The 19,060-nt window shown below is 34.7% G+C and overlaps 1 protein-coding gene across 4 annotated transcripts in view; it reads right to left on the reverse strand.

Annotated features, from left to right (window-relative positions):
• The window catches only part of FBLN5 (fibulin 5), a 128,893-nt gene extending 110,127 nt beyond the window's left edge, over positions 1 to 18,766 (reverse strand). Inside the window, exons 1-4 of one of the 4 annotated variants that reach the window (XM_051977341.1) lie at positions 18,352 to 18,766; positions 15,586 to 15,640; positions 13,430 to 13,478; positions 11,336 to 11,578 (exon numbers count right to left, since the gene is read on the reverse strand). In XM_051977341.1, coding sequence (XP_051833301.1) covers positions 11,336 to 11,578; positions 13,430 to 13,478; positions 15,586 to 15,640; positions 18,352 to 18,368 — 364 coding nt within the window. In that variant the 5' untranslated portion in view covers positions 18,369 to 18,766. Of the gene's footprint in view, positions 1 to 11,335; positions 11,579 to 13,429; positions 13,482 to 15,585; positions 15,641 to 17,780; positions 18,090 to 18,351 lie in introns of those variants that run through there. The other 3 variants (XM_051977340.1, XM_051977339.1, XM_051977337.1) reach the window with 3 other exon arrangements.
• Positions 18,767 to 19,060: the final 294 nt, after the last annotated feature.

Genomic DNA, 19,060 nt, shown 5'->3' on the forward strand with positions numbered 1-19,060 from the left:
TATAATGGCTAGAGGGCCAAAGCGGAAGTCGGAAGATTTATCTTTGTTAATTCAAATCTAACCTCAGACATTTATTAGATGTGTGACACTGAGCAAGTCATTTTACCCAGATTGCCTCATTTTCATCATCTGTAAAATAAGTTGGAGAAGCAAACCATTCTAGCCAGTATCTTTGCCAAGAAAACCCCAAATGGGGTTAGACAGGACTGAAACAATTGAATAACAACAACAACAACAACAACAACAACAAAGGCTTATATAATAGGCATCCCTTATTTCACATTCTCTTTTTCTTTTCTACTTTGTATAAGGAAGAGCAAACTCTAGTACCTTGCTCTTGACTCTAAGATCAAATATTATTTCATTTTTAGCTCATTCTATTTTTGTATACTTCATGACATAATTTTGGTACAGTAGCAAATGATTACAATTTATAAATAAGCAAATATATTGTACCATAAATAATTAAATATGCACATTTTGGGGAGCATGCTCAAAAATATTTTAGTGGTAGGAAATAGTGATATGATCAAAAAAAAGTGTGAAAATCACTGAGATGGAGAATCAATTAAAGAGAAATAGAAAGACTACTTTGCTCTATCAAGGACTCAACTGAGAATAGATAATATGATTTTGTAATAGACCTAGTCAGCATATGTTTAACTTATTTCAGCAATACATGAGTTAAGATCGAAGCATACAAATGGAATGATCCAGTAGAAGTAACTGGTGAGAATAATCTAGGATTGAAGTTTGGCAGGGTGTGATCAGTGATAGCACAAAGCAGCAAAGGATACTAAAGTATGAATTGCCAAAAGAGCAGAGCACAAGAAAAACTGTCCACAGTAGTTCGTGTCCTTTATAGGCCATGTTCCCTTTGGAAGTCTGGTGAAGTCCACTGACTCCTCAGAATGTTTTATAAGGCATAAAAGAAGAAGTATAGCATTATTTTAAAAAAACAATTATATTGAAATATATTCATCAGTTCTGTTTTGTTTCCAAACCAAGTTAAACCCAAATTAAAACCCCTTGACTTAGGGACCTTAGGCTAGATCTTCCTCTACCCTTATCATTTCTTTTAGAAATGTCCTATTTCTAATTTAGGGAATTTCCTTCAGAAACCTCTAGGTAAGGGGCAGCTAGGTAGTGCAGTGGATAGAGAGTTCAAATGTGACTTCAGACACTTAACACTTCCTAACTGTATAACTCTAAACAAGTCATTTAACCCTGATTGCCTCAGCCAAAAAAAAAAAAAAAAAAGTCTCTAGGTAAAACAAACTACCTTCAAAGGTAGATTGTTTACTGCCTGACACAAGATTCTGACTCACTATCTTTGTGGAAATGATTTGAATTTGACTTCTTAGAAAGAGGGAAACAAGAGGCCTGAAAATCTGATCCTATAATCCTGTGGCAGGGTTGAGCAGTGCTTTAAATCTTGAAAAACACTTATTGCACCTCAACCCTCTGAAGTAAGTAATACAAAAATATTATCCTGATTTTCTAGATAAAGAAACTGAAATTTTGAGAGCTTAAGTAATTTACCCATGAAGAGATCTAATAAGGCAGGATTCGAACCCAAGACTCCTAATTTCAAGACCAACCCTTGATTCCTTTTTTTTTTTTTTTTTTTTTTTAGCTGAGCTAATTTGGGTTAAGTGACTTGTCTTGTTTAGGCTCACACAACTAGAAAGTGTTAAGTGTCTGAGATCAGATTTGAACTCAGGTCCTCCTGACTTCAGGACTGTACCATCTAGCTGCCTCTCAATACTTGATCCTTTGTGGCATGAGCCTAATGATAAATAGAACAAATAAAGGCAAAGGTGGCTATGACCAGTTGATAATGAAGTATGGGAGAGTGGCAAATATAGTCAAATTTTTAGTAAATATTTAAGTGATAAAAGCATATTTACATTGTGCTTTCAACCTGAACCATTTTTACATTCATTATTTCATCTTAGCCTCATATCTTATGAGATAAATAAGGTGAAAATTATTTTCCCAATCTTACAGATATGGAAACTGAAGCTGAGAAAATTGAGTGGTTTTTCTAAGGCCCCATAATTAGTTAGTAGCAAAATAAGAAATGGAACGTGGATAATCCTCAACCCTCATGGGAATGAAACAATAAGTTGAGGGGGATCAAAGATCTTTGAAAAAAGTTGCATGGAGAAAATAGCAAGGAGACTTTTTCTGTTCCTTTGTCTTTTTGTCAATAAAACATGAAATGTGGTAGAGATGTTCATTTAACTCCTATATCTAACCCTTCCACATGGGAGCTACTAAGAGATGGAAAGTATAGACATATCTGATCCCTAATAAATATCAATTGTATAGCTACTTCCTTTTTCCCTGTTCTTTTTTTGTTTATTTTTCCCCCTTGCTTTTCTTCATCTCCATTTCTTTCATGTTTGAGTTTTACTTCTTCTTTCCCCTGTTACATAGGTCTAGCTTTACCTTTTCTCAGTTCGGGGGAGGAACAAAGAATAAAAATATTCACCTCTGCTTCCTGACTCCCCTTCCCCTCAAAATCCCCCCAGCACTGACGCCACCATCCACAATGCCCAGAAGGATTTCTGCTAAAGGCCTATTTGAAAACTCGTTGTAAATCAGGAAATGCTGGGGTGGAGTGAAGGGAAATTGGAAGGAGCTCAGGACTTATGAATGTATAATGTTGAACTTTTTGGAAATGGATGGGCCTAATTCCAGTCCTAGCCAAGGTTCATAGATTGTCTTCATTTTACAAAAGGGGTGGTATTATTATGCTCCAGCATTCTCGTATGTGACAGATTAATAGAGTCATAAATTGCATGACTTCATAGAGTTTGATAAATGAATAGGAGTCCCAGTCAAGTCCAACTGTTCAAGGGCATTGAGATCCTGGCAAGAGGTATGGTGGGGAAGGGGATAACAAAACATTGGAGTGGTTCCCAAGTGTATTGGGAGGGAAGCTAATAAAGGCACTTAAAAAATATTGACCATGTATGAAGGCATAAAAACTTCACAACCAAATGCAGAAAAGCACAAATATTAAATGCAGCATTTTTAGATCATGATACAATTAAAATTACATTCAATAAAGAGATGTGGAAACATAGATTAAAAATTAATTAGAAAATAAATGATTTTCTAAAGAATAAATCAAAGAAGAAATCATAGAAATAATAAATAATTTTATTAAAGGGAATGACAATAATGAGACATCACATTTATGGGATGCAGCTAAATTAGTTCTTAGGGGAAAAATCAAACACTCTACATTAATAAAACACATCAATAAAATAGAGAAAGAAAAATCAATGAATTGGGAATGCTACTAAAAAAAAAAAACAACAGAAAACAACAAATTAAAAATCCTCAATTAAATACCAAATTGAAAATTCTGAAAATCAAAGGAGAGAGTACTAAAATTAAAAATAAACCACTGACAAAATAAGTTAAATTAGGAGATAGTCTTATTTTAAAAGCTATGTCTAGATAGAAGAGTGACTAATTTGATTTTGAAAAGAAAGAAAATAAAATTATCAGCATAAAAATGAAAAACTTGAATTCATCACCAATGAAGAGAAAATTAAAACAATTATTAGGTGCTAGTTTGCCTAATTATATGCCAATAATTATAGCAATGTAAGTGACAAGAATGAATATTTACAAAAGCAGAAAATCTTTCCAAATTAACAGAATAGAAAGCAGAATATTTGAATTAACCCTATCTTATAAAAAGAAATTGAACAAGCCATAAATGTGCTCCCTAAGAAAAAATCCCTAGTACCAGATAGATTCCTAAGTAAACTCTACCAAATATTTAAAGAGCAATTAATTCAAATAGTGTATAAACTATTTGGGAAAATAAGCAAAGAAGGCATTCTACCAAATTTTTGATATCTAAACCAGGAAGAACCAAAACAGAAAAAAAAATATGTATATATATGCCAATTTCTTTATGAATATTAATAACAAAAATTTTAAATAAAATCACTATATTACCAAGATCATACACTATGATAAGATGGAATGTATACTAGGAATGCAAGGCTACTTCAATACTAAGAAAAAAATATGAAGATAATTGACCATTTCAATAACAAAAACAACAAAAGTCACATGATTATCTCAATAGATGCAGAAAAAACTTTTGACATAATACAGCACATTCCTAGTAAAAACACTAGAAAGCATAAGAGTACATGGAACTTTCCTTAAAATGATATGTACTATCTTTCTAAAACCATCACCAAATGTTATCTGCAATGGGGAAAAGCTAGAAGTATTCCTAGGAACATCAGGGATGAAACAAGAATGTCCATTATCACCATTCTTATACAATATTTTACAAGAAATAATATCTTTAACATTAAAAGAAGAAAAAGAAATTGAAGGAATTAAAATGGACAATAAGAAAATGAAACTATTATTCTCTGCATCTGACATGATGGTATACTTAGAGAAGCATAGAGAATCAACTAAAAAAACTAGTTAAAATAATTAACAACTTCAGCAAATTGCAGGATATTAAATAAACCCACAAAAATCATCAGCATTTCTATGTGTTACCCATAAAGATCAGCAGGAAGAGATAGAAAGAGTAAGTCCATCTAAAAATAACTTCCAACAATACAAAATATTTGGGAGTTTGCTTGCCAAGACAAATCCTAGTAGTTTGGATAACACTTTTCATACAAATTAAGTCAGAACTAAACAACTAGAAAAAAATCCATTGCTCATGAGTTGGTCAAAACAACATAATCAAAATGACAGTGCTTTCTAAATTCAGTGTCATATCCATCAAACTATTTTATAGTTTTATTTTATGGAACTAGAAAAAATATAGCAATTTTTTTTATTTTATAGAATTAGAAAAAATTATAACAAAATTCAGCTAGAACAAAAGTCAAGAATATCAAGGAATCAATGAGAAAAATTGTGAAGGAAGTTAGTCTAACAGAATTACAAAGTACTAATCTGTATTACAAAGCACTAATCACAACATTCTATTACTAGCTTAAAAATAGGATGTTTGATCTGGGAGACAGATTAGGTACACAATATACAATAATAAATAATTGTAGTAATCTAGTATTTGACAAACCCAACAATCTAAACTCTGGGGATAACTCCTCATTATTTTTGCTGTGGAAACTGGAAAGTAGTTTGGCAGAACATATATAGTATCTGTACACCAAAATAAGGTCAAAATGGGTATGATTTAAACATAAAGAGTGATAGAAGCAAAATGATGAAAGATGCAATATTTTACTTACCATAGATATAGCTATAGATAATGGAAGAATTTAGGACCAAACAAGAGATAGAGATCATTACAGGATGTAAAATGGTTGATTATAAACAATTAAAATATTTGTGCACAAACAAAACCAATGCAGCCAAGATCAGAAGGAAAGCAGAAGACTAGGACAATGTGTTTACAGCAAGTTTCTCTGATAAAAGCCTCATTTCTCATATAAATAATTGATTCAGATTTGTAAGAATATGTCATTTTCTAATTAGTAGATGGTCAAAAGATATGAATAGGCAATTTTCAAAAGAAGAAATCAAAGTTAGTATAGTCATATAAAAATGCTATAAATCACTATTGATTAATGAAATGCAAATTAAAACAACTCTGAGGTACCACCTCATTTGATCAGATTGGCTAATGTAATAGAAAAGGAAAATGATAAATGTTGGAGAGAATATAAATTAGGATGCTAATGAACTGTTGGTGGAGTTGAAAACTCTAATTTGGAGCTATTTGGAATTATACCACCAAATGATATAAAATCTTATATACCTTTTGATCTAGCAAACCCTCTACTAGTCTATGTCTCAAAGAGAAAAAAAAAGAAAAAAGAAAAGGATCTCTATGTACACAACTATTTATAACAACGCTTTTTGTAGTGACAAAGAACTGAATGTTGAGGGGATATCAATTGGGGAATGTTTGAACAAGTTGTATTATGTGATTTTAATGGAATACTATTATGCTATTAAAAAACGACAAGCAGGATGCTTTCAGAAAATTCTGAGAAGACTTATACCAATTGGTACAAAATGAAGTGATTAGAACCAGGAGAAGATTGTAACAGCAATGTTGTATGATGATCAACTGTGAATGACTTAACTATTCTTAGTAATACAATTCCTGAAAAATTTATGATGAAAAATGCTTTCTTCTGTAAAGAGAGAACTTATAAAGTCTGAATGCAATCAAAATATATTCTTTTAATTTTCTTTATTCTTCTTGTCTTTTTAAATTTTTTGGTTTAGGTTCTATTTCATATCATAGCTAATATGAAAATGACTTTTTCATGATTCCTCATGTATAATCTATATCAAGTTGTTTGCCTTTTCAAGGAGGGGGGAGAGATGAGAGGTAAAGAATTTGGAATTTAAAATTTTTAAAAATGAATGTTCAAAATTGTTTTACATGTAACTGGAAAATATACATCTATATGCATGTGTACACACACACACACACACACACACACACACACATTTGAAACTTTATTTAAAATGAAAACTTATGAAGCTTCTAAAGTGCTCTCATACTCTGTAAAAGTTTGGATCCCTTCCATAAGACTGGAAATGTATAAATGTATCATCAAAATCCTTTTATCACTTCAAATTTTTTTTAATACAGAATACAGTTGAAAGAGTCCTAAGAGATTACTTCACTCAATATTCCTAACTTTACAGATGGGTAACCTAAGAGCCAAAGAAGTTACCCAATATCACACAGGTAGCAAAGTTAGGTTTAGAACTTAAACCTAACTTGAAATTCACCATTCTTTCCAAAGTACCATGTTGCTTCTAGACTGATTGTTAGCATCAGTCCAGTTACCAGCATTTCTTTCTGGAATATTTGCTGTTTTTCTCTTCTTTTTTAAAAATCTTTTTTTTTTTAAAAGTGGGCTCAATCCCATTACTGATAGACACAGGAGTTTTGACTTGTTCTATTTCAGTCTTTGGCCAGTTCACACCTTCTTGAGCAATTTCCCTTCCAGCACCTTAACATGTTGACCTCCACAATTGGCAGACATACAATTAGGGTACTGCAGTTCAGAAAACCTGAGTTTAAGGGATTGTTCAACCTGTCTTCCTAATAGTTTGGATAACAGGTATATGCCATCAAGCCCAGAATGTACTTTTCTTTTCTTTTTAAATTTTAATAGTATTTTAAATTTTCAACATTCATTTCTGTAAGATTTTGAGTTCCAAATATTTTTCTGCCTCCCTCACTTACCTCCTCCTTCTGGTTTCCTCATCTGTCAAATGAGAGTAATAAATTCGATGAATATATTAAGAGTTTGACAGCCTCTGAAAAGTACAATACCCAAGTTCCAACCCTTTTCCTTCTAATGTGTTGAGAAGGGGGAGTGCATACTGCTGACTCTCAAGACAGTACCTTTCTTGGCTCTCCCAATACTTTATGTGACTTCGGGCAAGGAACTTAATTTCTCTCTGTAAAATAAGGATCCTGGACTAGACAACTAATGAAGATTTTTCTCACAATTTTTCTAACAATTAATTTATGATTCTGTGATATCTGAAGTCCTTTCTAGAATATACATTTTAATTTGGGTTCTAACATTCTATCTTCTAAGGTCCCTTATAACTCTAGCATTCTGTGTTATAAAGCTCCTTCTGGCTATAACATTCTTTGATTTCTAAAATTCTAGGATTCAATGGTTTTTCCGTGAAAAACTCCTTTTTGTCTTTCCCTGCTTGGGCTTTTTATTCTTTTTTTTTTTCCCCTTGTGCTTTCTTGGATTGAAAAGGAGCTACCACCTACCCTTCTGTTGGGGCCAATACTAATGGTGAGATTTAATCTTAAGCTACCCAATTTTTCCAGTAAATCTGAGAACCACATGTTTGTATGCTCTCTGCATACATTTACATGGTAAAATATACATTTGCACATAAGATTTGTAAAGCTTCTAGTATGAAGAAAAACAAAAAACCCACACACATTATTCAATGCCACCTCTAAAATGATATTACGGGCAAACATTCAGCTTTAGAATTGAAAAAAAACCTTATAAGTAGGGGATCTAGTTTCTCTGTACCATTTCCAAAGCTTGCATACAGTTCAGAGCCACATGCAGGAAATGAATAGTAATGGGGCCCCAGAAATCATTATGGCACACACAAAAATGTATCATCTCAAGGATTATATAGTGGAAAGAGGCCTTGAATTCAGTCACAGAAAAACATGGACTAAAGTCTCAGCTCTACTACTTTCTTACTATGGAATCTTCAGTCAGCCATTTCTGCTCTCTGAACTTTGGCCTCCCAATCTCTGAAATAAGGGAGGGCGGATTTGATGATCTTTAAGGTCCTTTCCAGGTCTAAGGTTTTTTGGTTTGGTTTGGTTTGGTTTGGTTTTGTAATGGGCTAGAGGGAGAGAAGTAGGGAAAAGGACTTCTAATATCAGCTCAGGCTTTCCCAAATGAGGCTGTGCCTCCAAATGCCCCAATATGTTTATCATCTTGAGTCAAGTCAACAAGCATTTAATAAGTGCCCATTTTGCACCACTAAGTATGCTAAGCAAGAGGTATATAAAGAAAGGGGGAGAGGAGGAAAGTCCCACTATTAAACATCCTACAAACCAATGGGTGATGCAATGCAAACCAGATATGGGTAGGATAAATTGGAAATAATCTGAAAGGGAAAATTAACATTATTAATAATAGCATTATTAAGGAAAATAAGGAAAGGTTCCTTGGAATAGGTGGGATTTTAGCTACAACCTAAAGAAAGACAGTTCCTGAGACCCAAGGCATCCAGGAATAAAGGGACCAAAAAGAAAATCCAATTCACCAAATAAGATATAAACCTGCCCTGAATTCCTATTAAAACATGGTATCATAGAAGGAATAGACTTGACGGAAATATTTTACATGACTGCATTTGTATAATATATACTAAATTACTTGCTTTCTTAAGGAAGGGGGAAGGAAGACAGGGAGGGAAAGAAGTTGGAACTCAAATAAAACAAATGTAACATTTTTTGTTTACATTAACTGAGAGGGGAAAAAATCTCAATTCACTCACTGTATAATTCTAAACAAGTCTTTTTATTTCTCTGAGTTTCTGTGTCTTCATTTGCGAAAATAGAGATAATAATAATAATAGCACTGCTTGAAAAAAAATACTAGGTACATTTATTTTGGAGAATGGATGACTTGGCAAGCTATACAAATTGACTTCAAGTATTTTCATGTGGTATAAGGATTAGATTTGTTTTACTTGGTTCCAAAAGAATTAGGAAATAAATTATGGGGAAGTTGCAAATATAAGGAAAAGAATTAGAGCTGCCATAAATTCAGCCTGGAATGCTTTGGAAGATAGCAGGTTATTCCTACAATGGAGATCTTCAAGTGAAGGTTGGAATGATGATCACTTGTTGGAGAGATTATAAGTGGGGACTTGTATTTTGGTACAGTTTAACCTAGATAGCCTCTAAGATCTCTTTCAGTTCTGAAATTCTGTGAGATTTAAAGTGCCCTAGGAATGACTTAATATAATAACAAATTGATAAAAACACAGATCCACACTGGCCAAATTGTTGGAGAAAGAATTCACCTGTAGTATAGGCTATTTCCAGTCCTACCAAATACTCTCCTATACCTCTCTCTCTCTCTCTCTCTCTCTCTCTCTCTCTCCTCTCTCTCTCTCTTTCTCTCCCCCCTTCTCTCTCTCCCTTCTTCCTTCCTTTTCTTTCTCCCTCTCTCCTTTCCTCCCTCCCCCTTTCTCTCCCTCTCTCCCTCCCTCCCTTTCTCTCTCTCTCTCTCCCTTCTCTCCCCCTCCCTTCCTCTATCCCTCCCTCCCTTTCTCTCTCTCTCTCTCTCTCTCTCTCTCTCTCTCTCTCTCTCTCTCTCTCTCAAAAGAGGATCCTTAGATCTAATTCTAAGACTGTCACGCCAATCTAAAATCATTTCTTTGTGATGGCTCTGTTCTGATAACCTTTCCCAAGAACTTAAGTCCTATGACCAAGGATTCTATTTTAATAATAATAACAACCTCCATTTCTAAAACATTTTAAAAGGATCTTTTTTTTCCCCAGAATCTTCTGTAAAAATAGTGAGGCAATTCACATAGTGTCATTCTTATTTTTACATATGGAGAACTCAAGACTCAGAGACAAAGTCCTTTGTCCCAGCTCACATAATAAGTGTTAGAGATGAATTTGAAATCCAGATACCTTGATTCCAAATCCCAATATTCTTTCCAACATTATTTATAAAAAACACATAATTTCTCTTTTGTCAGGTTGTCTACCTGAGAAGAATTTTCAAAAAAGGCTATGCTTGCCTTCAGAGATCTTCAGTGAAACTCAAAGATTCCCAATCCTTTAATTTTATACTTCTATTTTTTCTATAGTTTTTTTTCTACACTGTAGAAGGAAACCTCTATATAGGCAAAATATTTTAAAATGTAGAGGTTTAACGAATGAGGGAAAGGAGATGAGACCACATCTCACTCATTAAGTTGGATAATCCGTGGTTTTTTTTTTTTTTAAATACTATTTAATTTAAAAACATTGCCTAGAAAAGAGGGGGAAGAAATCCTTGCCGCAATATAGAATAATGAACACATCAACAAAGCTTCTAAGATCCATTCCCCCAAAACCATATGTGAACACATATTTAGTGGCTCTATATTGTCTACAAAATAATATGAACACCTGGTTTTCAAGACCTTTCATGTTCTGGCTCCATCCTACCTTTCTAGCTTTCTTTCATTATTCTTCCCTTCACATATCCTATGATCAAGCTAACTTAAACTAGTTGTCATTCCCAGATACATCCTGCTCTTCCTCCCATGCCTTTGCTCCCACTATTCATCTGCCCTATTGAAGACCTTCCCATCCTAACAATACTATCTCTTCCAAGAAATCTTCTCTGAGCACTGTTAATTTGCCATTCCATTCAAAAGTGTCCTGAATTCCCATTCTACCTCTAGTGTCATGGTTTGTCATATCTTTGTCTTAGCTCATCCTACCACACTGTGATTACTTTGAGGGCAAAAATTGCATCTTGTTCATATTTTGGTTCTCAGTACCAAGTACTGTATCTTGCTTCTTATAATTGACTAAAAAAATGTTTTTTGGATCTATATATTTCAATTTATTCAACAAACACTTATTAACTATCTATTATTGAACATAATATGCATAACCACCGAACACATGGGCAAATAGGATTAAATGAATGCTTACTGGCTTATTACATCATTATCTGGTCACTTTTTTCAAAACTGAATGACCAGGAGTAAGAACACAGACAATGTTTCTACTAAAGCAAAACACAGGTAACTTCACATCCTGGTTACTTACCAACACACTGATTGCCTTCATCCATTTGGTATCCAAAACGGCAAATAACAGGTCTCGCAATAGTGGGGTAGTTTGGAGCAGGAACCGGTGCTGGGGGTGGTGGGTATGCGCCTGAGTAAGGATTTGAATAGGGCCCTCGATATACGGGGTTGGTTCGGGGAATGCATAAATATCCACCATTTTGGTTCACACACATCATGTCTCCTCGGCAGGCGTCAGGGATAGTCCTGCATTCATCAACATCTATCAAAAGTGGACAGAAAGGGCCAGAGTATGAATAGTCCCTCTGCTTTTTATTTAGTGGAAGCTCTCCTAAGAATCATCCGACAGGCTTTGCCTATACCTGCACCTGACTAATTTTTCAATATGGAAAGAAATTGATTTCACCTGCTTAGAAAACTCTCTTCATCAATGCAGATTGCAACTCAGCTATGAATAGGTAAGTCCTAGAGAGGAGTCTGAAGAACAGCTTAGAATCACACAGCTGCTAAATTTCAAAGGTGGGATTTAAATAGTTTTCCTAGCTTTAAACCCACCCCTGTAAGCCCTATACTGCCAGCAACTAATTCACACAAGTGTAATTATTATTACAACCCATGTGGACACAGCACTACATGATTTTCAGCACATTTTTTTTCACAGTAATACTGTGAGGTAAGCAGTATATTATTATCTCATTTTACAGATTAGAAAACTGAGTTGATTAAGGGGTTTGGATCAGAACTGAGACTTGAACTCCCAGTCACATACTCTTTCCACAGAATCAGGATGTAAAAGTGACAAAATTTCTGACTCCAAAGGCAAGGGAGGGGGGTACTGGAAAAGGCAAGAATTGTTACTGACATAATGGCTCCTTTGATTGTGAAACTTTTTACTTCAAAGTTTACTTCCATTAGACTAGGAAATAGGCAGGGCAGGCTTCCAAGACAGCATGTGTTCTCCCAGACCTTCTGGGCCCCCACCCTGGTCTAGAGAATGTCTTTCTAGGTACTGTGCATGAGCACAGGCAGCAAATAGACCAGTCGGGGTGCCCCCCACACTCCCACACACACTTCCCTCTCACCAGCCGTGGCACTGGCAGCTTGAGGGTTAGGGTGGGGAATAAATGCACACTTGGGTCCTGGAAGCATATGACAACCATCTGAGCAGAAGCAGAGCCAACTCACACCTCATGAAAGGGAAATTCCAGGACTCAGAGTTTACAGCTTATTCTATAGTTTGAAACCTGAAGTAATTGGTAATGGAGTTGAGATGGTCAGATGAAAAAAAAAAAAAAAAAAAGCCAACCTTACGTTTTTAAATGATATCCAGTACACAAAAATCTATTGTGAACTCTCATTTCTCATGGCAATTATTTCTAAGTTTTTGCTGGTTTCCTGTCATTCCTCACACCATCATTGCCCCCCAAGGTTATCATGTGGCAAGAACAAGTTCAGAAAAAAAAGTTTTAATTGCTTGGGTTTTTTAAAAATTTGATTGCAATATATAAATCCTTGGGTACAAGGATGTGTAATGGTTTTTCAATCAATAATCTTAGAGAGTTGTCTAAGACATCTAGAATTTCATAGAGTCTGAAAGGACAGAAGCTAAACAAAGCCAGGTCTTCCAGTGCTGTCAAAACCAGCTGGGGTTAGGTAAAATATTCCTGGAGTCAGGAATATTTTAGTTCAGATACTTAGTAGCTATGCAACTCTAGGCAAGTCATTTTGTCTCTGAAGGTATGACTCAGTTTCCTCATCTATAAAAAGAGGATGATAATAGCACATTATTATGTGCTCATAGTTGTTGAGTTGTTGGAACGATAAAATGAAATAATATTTGTATTTTGCAAACCTTAAAGCACTAACTGCTAATTATTATAGATTTTGAAGCCAATTTTGTATTCACTTTATTCCTCAACTCATAGGCAGTCAAACATAATTTGGAGGGTTAATTAGATAGGGGAAAAGGAAACATTCGATTTCCCCATGATGTTGCTTTCCTCATAGATGCTCAAAAAGTTGACTCTATATTCATAGAACAGGGGAATGACAACATTGGGCATGATATCTGAATTTTTCTATTAAAAGGGAAGCAACTACAGGAGATTCCTACCTAAACATTGTCCAGACGCACGGTCCAAGTCAAAACCATTCGTGCATTGCTGCTGCAAAAGAAAAGAAAGGGATGATTATTGATTTAAAAATACTCCAAGGATGAAATTACACAGCCATGATCTTTACTTCCCCTAACAGGGCACAAGAGCTCTCCCCTTATTGGGGCACTGTCTCATAATGAAGACATTCTGGCTGCAGCTGATATTGCCTCCTCCTAAGTAAATTACATTCTTTAGTGCTCTATATTCATTTCAAGGGACTTCTGAGTACAGAATTCTGATCTAGCTTCATAGAATTTAAAGATTATCTTGTCTGTCATTTCTATTTTCTAAATTAACTGAAACCTATAGAGAGTTGGTGAGTTTTCCAAAATTACATAGGTATTAATAACTGAACTAAGATTGAAACCAAAGTTCCCTGACTCCAAATCTATTATTCCATCCCCTGTTTCATGGCACCTCTCTCCACTGCATTTCTAAAAGATGCTGGTTGTCAGGGCATAGCTATCAGAGTGCTATTCAGGAATGATATTGCTATGTACATTTATTTATTCAATAAACATTTGCTAAATATATACTGTGATCCCTAACTTAAGGAAGATGCAAAATTTAGCTATGATATGATCTTTGCCTTTATGGAACAAGAAAGAACTGGATATTTTTCTTGGAATAAATAGTTTCAATTCAAGATATTCCCTACAGACTGGCTCCTTCAGTTGTATTAAGTTAACCTTCAAAACTTCTCAGTAACTTAACACTCTCTTTTTTCTTTGCCCTTGTCCTTTAAAACTTACCCCACTATTTCCCACTTCTTCCATGATTTTTTTCAGCAAGCAACCCTTTCTTTTTCATCTTCTATGTCTCCCTTGCTACAAGTTCCTTCCCATAAGCCTACAGACGTGCTCAAGTTCTCCCAATCCTAAAAATAAAGACTTCTATTGAGACTTCAACTCCCATTATCATGCAATCATTTTTTCTTTCCTGTTTTGGCTAAGCTTCTTTAAAAAATTATCTACATCTGATTACTCTATTTCTTTACTATCTACTCTCTTCTTGTAATCTGGTTCCCATGCTCACCACACTTTGTAAAATTGCTCCAGAATAAAAGGAAGTCCAGAAAGAATCACAAACAATTAGGACAATAATTATGTTGAAATTATTAAATACTTTTTTAAAAAAGCAAACTCTACATAATAGAGACCTATAATTTTATGAACAATCTTTTTCTTTTATTATAGTGTGCATATATATATATATATATATATATGTAATTACTTTGTTTGATGTTTGGATTTTTTGAAATTATTTTTTAAATTGAACTGATCATTGTATCTGCTCCTTCACCCCTATCCCCAAGCATTTGATGTATTTCATGACATCTAAGTCCTTGCACTATTCTTTATGCCCAGAATACCCTTCTCAGCCTCTTCACCACTTCAATTACTATCTATCTAATTTATATTAACTCTTTCAGGAAGTCTTCCCTCATTTGTGAATCTGTAATGATCCCACTACATACCATTTGCATACTTCATATGATACTTTACTTCTATCTTTCTTATAGATAATATATTTTATTCTGCATTTATCTATATTTTGGTATAATTTTTGCATTTGTCACAGTTTCCCCACTAGAATATATACTCATATTAATGGAGACTATGTCTGATCTAAATTTTGTATCTATTTTAGGACTGAGTACAGTGTTCTACATATACTACAAGTTTAAATGTCTATTGAATTGTTGATTATGTATTTCAAAATTTCAAAAATCTAAATTTCATAGATTTGGATACTCCCTCAACAGATGCATATTACAGCCCCTCAAATTTAGTAGATGATATTCAAGAGAAAATTCAAAGGGAAGATAGAACTAAACTTCCTAGACTGGTGCTGTGACTGAAAAATTCATCATCCTGTGGCCAACCTGAGAATGAATCTCTCTGTACTTAACCACTCCTCAGTTCTACTATTTGTGACCCTACATTATTATTCTAGTACTGCCACTCACTACAAAAACTAGACATTTACATCACCTTTTGGACAATTCTCTGTAAAATGATAGTGATGAACTTTATTATCTCTCAAGTATCCCCTATCTCTAATTTTATAACTAAAAACTAATGGGAGGAGGAAGGGCAAGGTTCATTCTCACCTGTGCATATCCAGGACTTGTAAGACAAAGAGTCAGAATGGAAACAGTCAGTATCCTAAACAGGGAAGAGAAACCAATATAAATATTTTATATATACAAATATCTAAGTACTAGATAAATGTGCTATAGCATAATACTTTGAGGGAAAAGGTCCAGATCTATTATTTCATTGAAATTGAGGACTTTTAATGAAGAAAATTCCTTCTATAAAAAATTTGCATTGAAAATTTTTCTATAATGCATTATCTTAGCTGTAATTAAGTAAGTTGCCCTGGGACACACAGCCACTATGTCTTAAAGGAAGACCTTAAATCTAAGTCTTTCTCACTATGAAATGATGTATCTAACTACTTCACCATGCAGCTTCTTGTTCAAATAAGACATTTTTATAATTAATAATACCATTTTGTGTCTCTAGAGACTGGAGAAACAAGGAGGACTGTCAGATGCAAATTACTTAACAATTTTTTTTATTTTCTCTGAAAGCAAATATAGAGTGAGGCTTGAGTTTTAAATTTTTTTATTATAAATATGTATATGTATATGGATGATGATACTTGTGAACTACCTCATAAGATGAGAAAAAATGAACTTCCAAAGAACAAGGTGCTAGATAAATTTGATGTCAGAATATAATTTAATATAAATGTTCATCTAGCCTAAATACACATCAACCAATAATGGGAGCATGAGCAAATTTTGCCTAAGAGTAATACTCTGTCATTTCAATTTTTACTCTTCATAGTTGATAGGATGATTGATCAAATTTTCAATGAATTTAGATAACTCAGTCAACCAAAGGAAAGACAGAATTAAACTACCTGGACTGATGATGTGTTTGTCTAGATTGGATAATTCATTCATTTCTTCTTTTGAAAAACTATTATTCAATCAACAAATTCACTTTAAATGCAAATCTGACTCTACACACCCCCACTCCATACTCATTCTGTGGCCCATATAACTTTGTCTATTTATTGTGTGAGCAAGTTGAAGAACTGAAAAATAAGGTGATTTGACCATTTTGCAAAGATAGCAAAGTCAGGATTCATAATTCTTAGGTTTTACAAGATCATCCTCCCCAACTAAAGAAATACTCTGAAAATCCAATAATTTCTCAGCTTTTTAATATAGAAGGCAGCCAAGCTAGGTCCCATATTATTGGAGACTGCTCCACCTTATAAAGTTCATAGCCACATCCCAGAACTGTTTTGTTTAGGTTTGGTTTGACTTTTTTGTGTTTATTATGATGGTGGATTTTTTTTTAATTCACAATACTAAATATATATCTATTTCAAAAAAGAACAATAACAAATTTATTTCCCAATCTACTGTGAATTTCAGTGTTTTTTTGTTTCCTCACATAAAATATATTTCCAGTTAGTTATCAAACTCCGTCTCATTTATATTGGAGGCTAAGTAAGCTGAGTGTCTTCAAGAGTTGGTACAAAATCCATTTTAATATTCATTATCCTCATCTTTTGGCTAGAGGTATTCCCCAGCTACAGACCTGCCTTTCAAACTTCAAAGCAAGTCAAAGTACCCAGACAAAGTTTTCACCTTTGGCAGAGTAATAGGCAAGTTCTGGGAGTCAAAAGAAGCTTCAATCAGTAGCAAAGAGAATTTTTACTATTATGAACAATCCCCAAAATGCGATTAGCAAAATGGCACTATCATAGTACAAATAGCTACTACTAACCTCCTGACACCGAATTTGTATTTTATTCTGCAGAACAACCAAAAGCAAAACAATCCAAAAAAAAAAAAAAATGAGAAAAAAAAATGTGTCATCAGATGTGAGACCAACTAGTGGTTATCTCTTAGTCTCACAATCCAGGGTACTTTCTAAAAAGCAGGTGAAGCATCCATTCCATGCCTGATCCCTAAAGAAAGGAAAAGGGAGGAGGGACCCACTAAATGTCATTGCTAGCTGTCAGAAGAGGTGATCCTAGGCTTGCATTTTAATTCACAGAAAAATACACATACACACACACACACACACACACACACACACACACACACACCACACCACACCACACCACACCACATACTGAAATCTAGTGATTTAAAGAATCCACAGGCTTTTAAAAACAAGACAAAAATCACTGAACTGTCATTCTCCTAGAGTCATCAAGTTTATGAATCACTTAATTGTCTCTTAATTTTCCCTAAAGAACAACATAGAGTTTGCTTACATGTACTTTTGTCTGCAATCCCCACTTCTCATTGGCTTTATACTTCTGGGTCTCATTCCCTTTGCGAATCACACACAGACATACAGTACAATCCGGCACAAGAGTGTAAATGTGTTCAGCCAGGTACGATGGCTTGTCCGGCAGATGATACATACAAAACAGCAATTTTTCTGCGAAGATTGCTAGTAAACTTAAACTTGATCTCCCAAATTAGTGAGTTTTTGATAAATCAACTCAGAAAGCTGCTGCCAGTCTGTGAAAATGTTTTTTGCATGAAGGCACTGGTGTTGGAGCAGTAGGATTTTGCAGTCCTGGGACAGACAATGTGACTTCTAAAACTATTATACAACACCACTCCTTGTCCCTCCCCTTCTCTTCCCTCCCAGAGAAGATCTTCAAGATGGAAATTACTGAACAGCACATTTTTATAATTAGCAATCTTGTTGCATCACTAGCAAATCTCTTTTCCAGTGTCCTGACACAGATTGAATCTCAGCCATAGACATTTTCCACACAGCAGGCTATATAGCAAGTCTTTCCAATCGAAAGAAGTTTCGTACAGAGAACCTACCTCTTTAATCCTGGCATGTCCCAGATGTGTAGAGAGGAAAAAAAGAAGGAGGTGGGTGGGTGGAAAAAAAAAAGGAAAAAAAAATCACAGTGCCTATAATCAAAGGAGTTTCTGAACTTCAACCTCCTCTCTGCCCTTCGATTCTTGCTTTAATGATATTCCAATACAGCAAGTAGGGAAGCGGGCAGGGTAAGGGTCTGAGCCTCCTGAGGCACTGGAGTGAGTACAGAGAAAGCACCTGGTTTTGCTTAGTCCTCTTCAGTAATTCAGCATTAAACCAATTGGAGGAGGAATGTTAAAAATGAACACTTCATTTTCTAAGTATGTTAAACAATGCAAATGGAGCCTCAGTCTGGACACAGCTGGTTCAGATTAGAGAGCTCACCAACTGGCTAGACTCCTCACAACAATCTTGGGGCGTCTGCCAGGACAAAAGTCTCAGAGCTCGCAGGGAAGCCTCTCCTCCTGGACTCCAGCAAGCAAACACACACTCTCTGCAAAGAGCATCTTTATTGGCAAGGACTGGTTATCAAGTGCATGGAGGGGGGTGGGGCTGTGGGGATACGTTTAACCTTTAGTTTCCTTCCCAGCTAGAAGATCCTAGAGCTTTGGAGAGGTCTTGGATAGTCAGGAGGTAAGAGAGATTATGAAGATTTAGTCCTCCACTACTTCAGGTTACTGGCATTTTGAAGAAAAGTTTTTAGCCTGT

Source organism: Antechinus flavipes, chromosome 2 (assembly GCF_016432865.1).
Source record: "Antechinus flavipes isolate AdamAnt ecotype Samford, QLD, Australia chromosome 2, AdamAnt_v2, whole genome shotgun sequence".
NCBI lineage: Eukaryota > Metazoa > Chordata > Mammalia > Dasyuromorphia > Dasyuridae > Antechinus > Antechinus flavipes.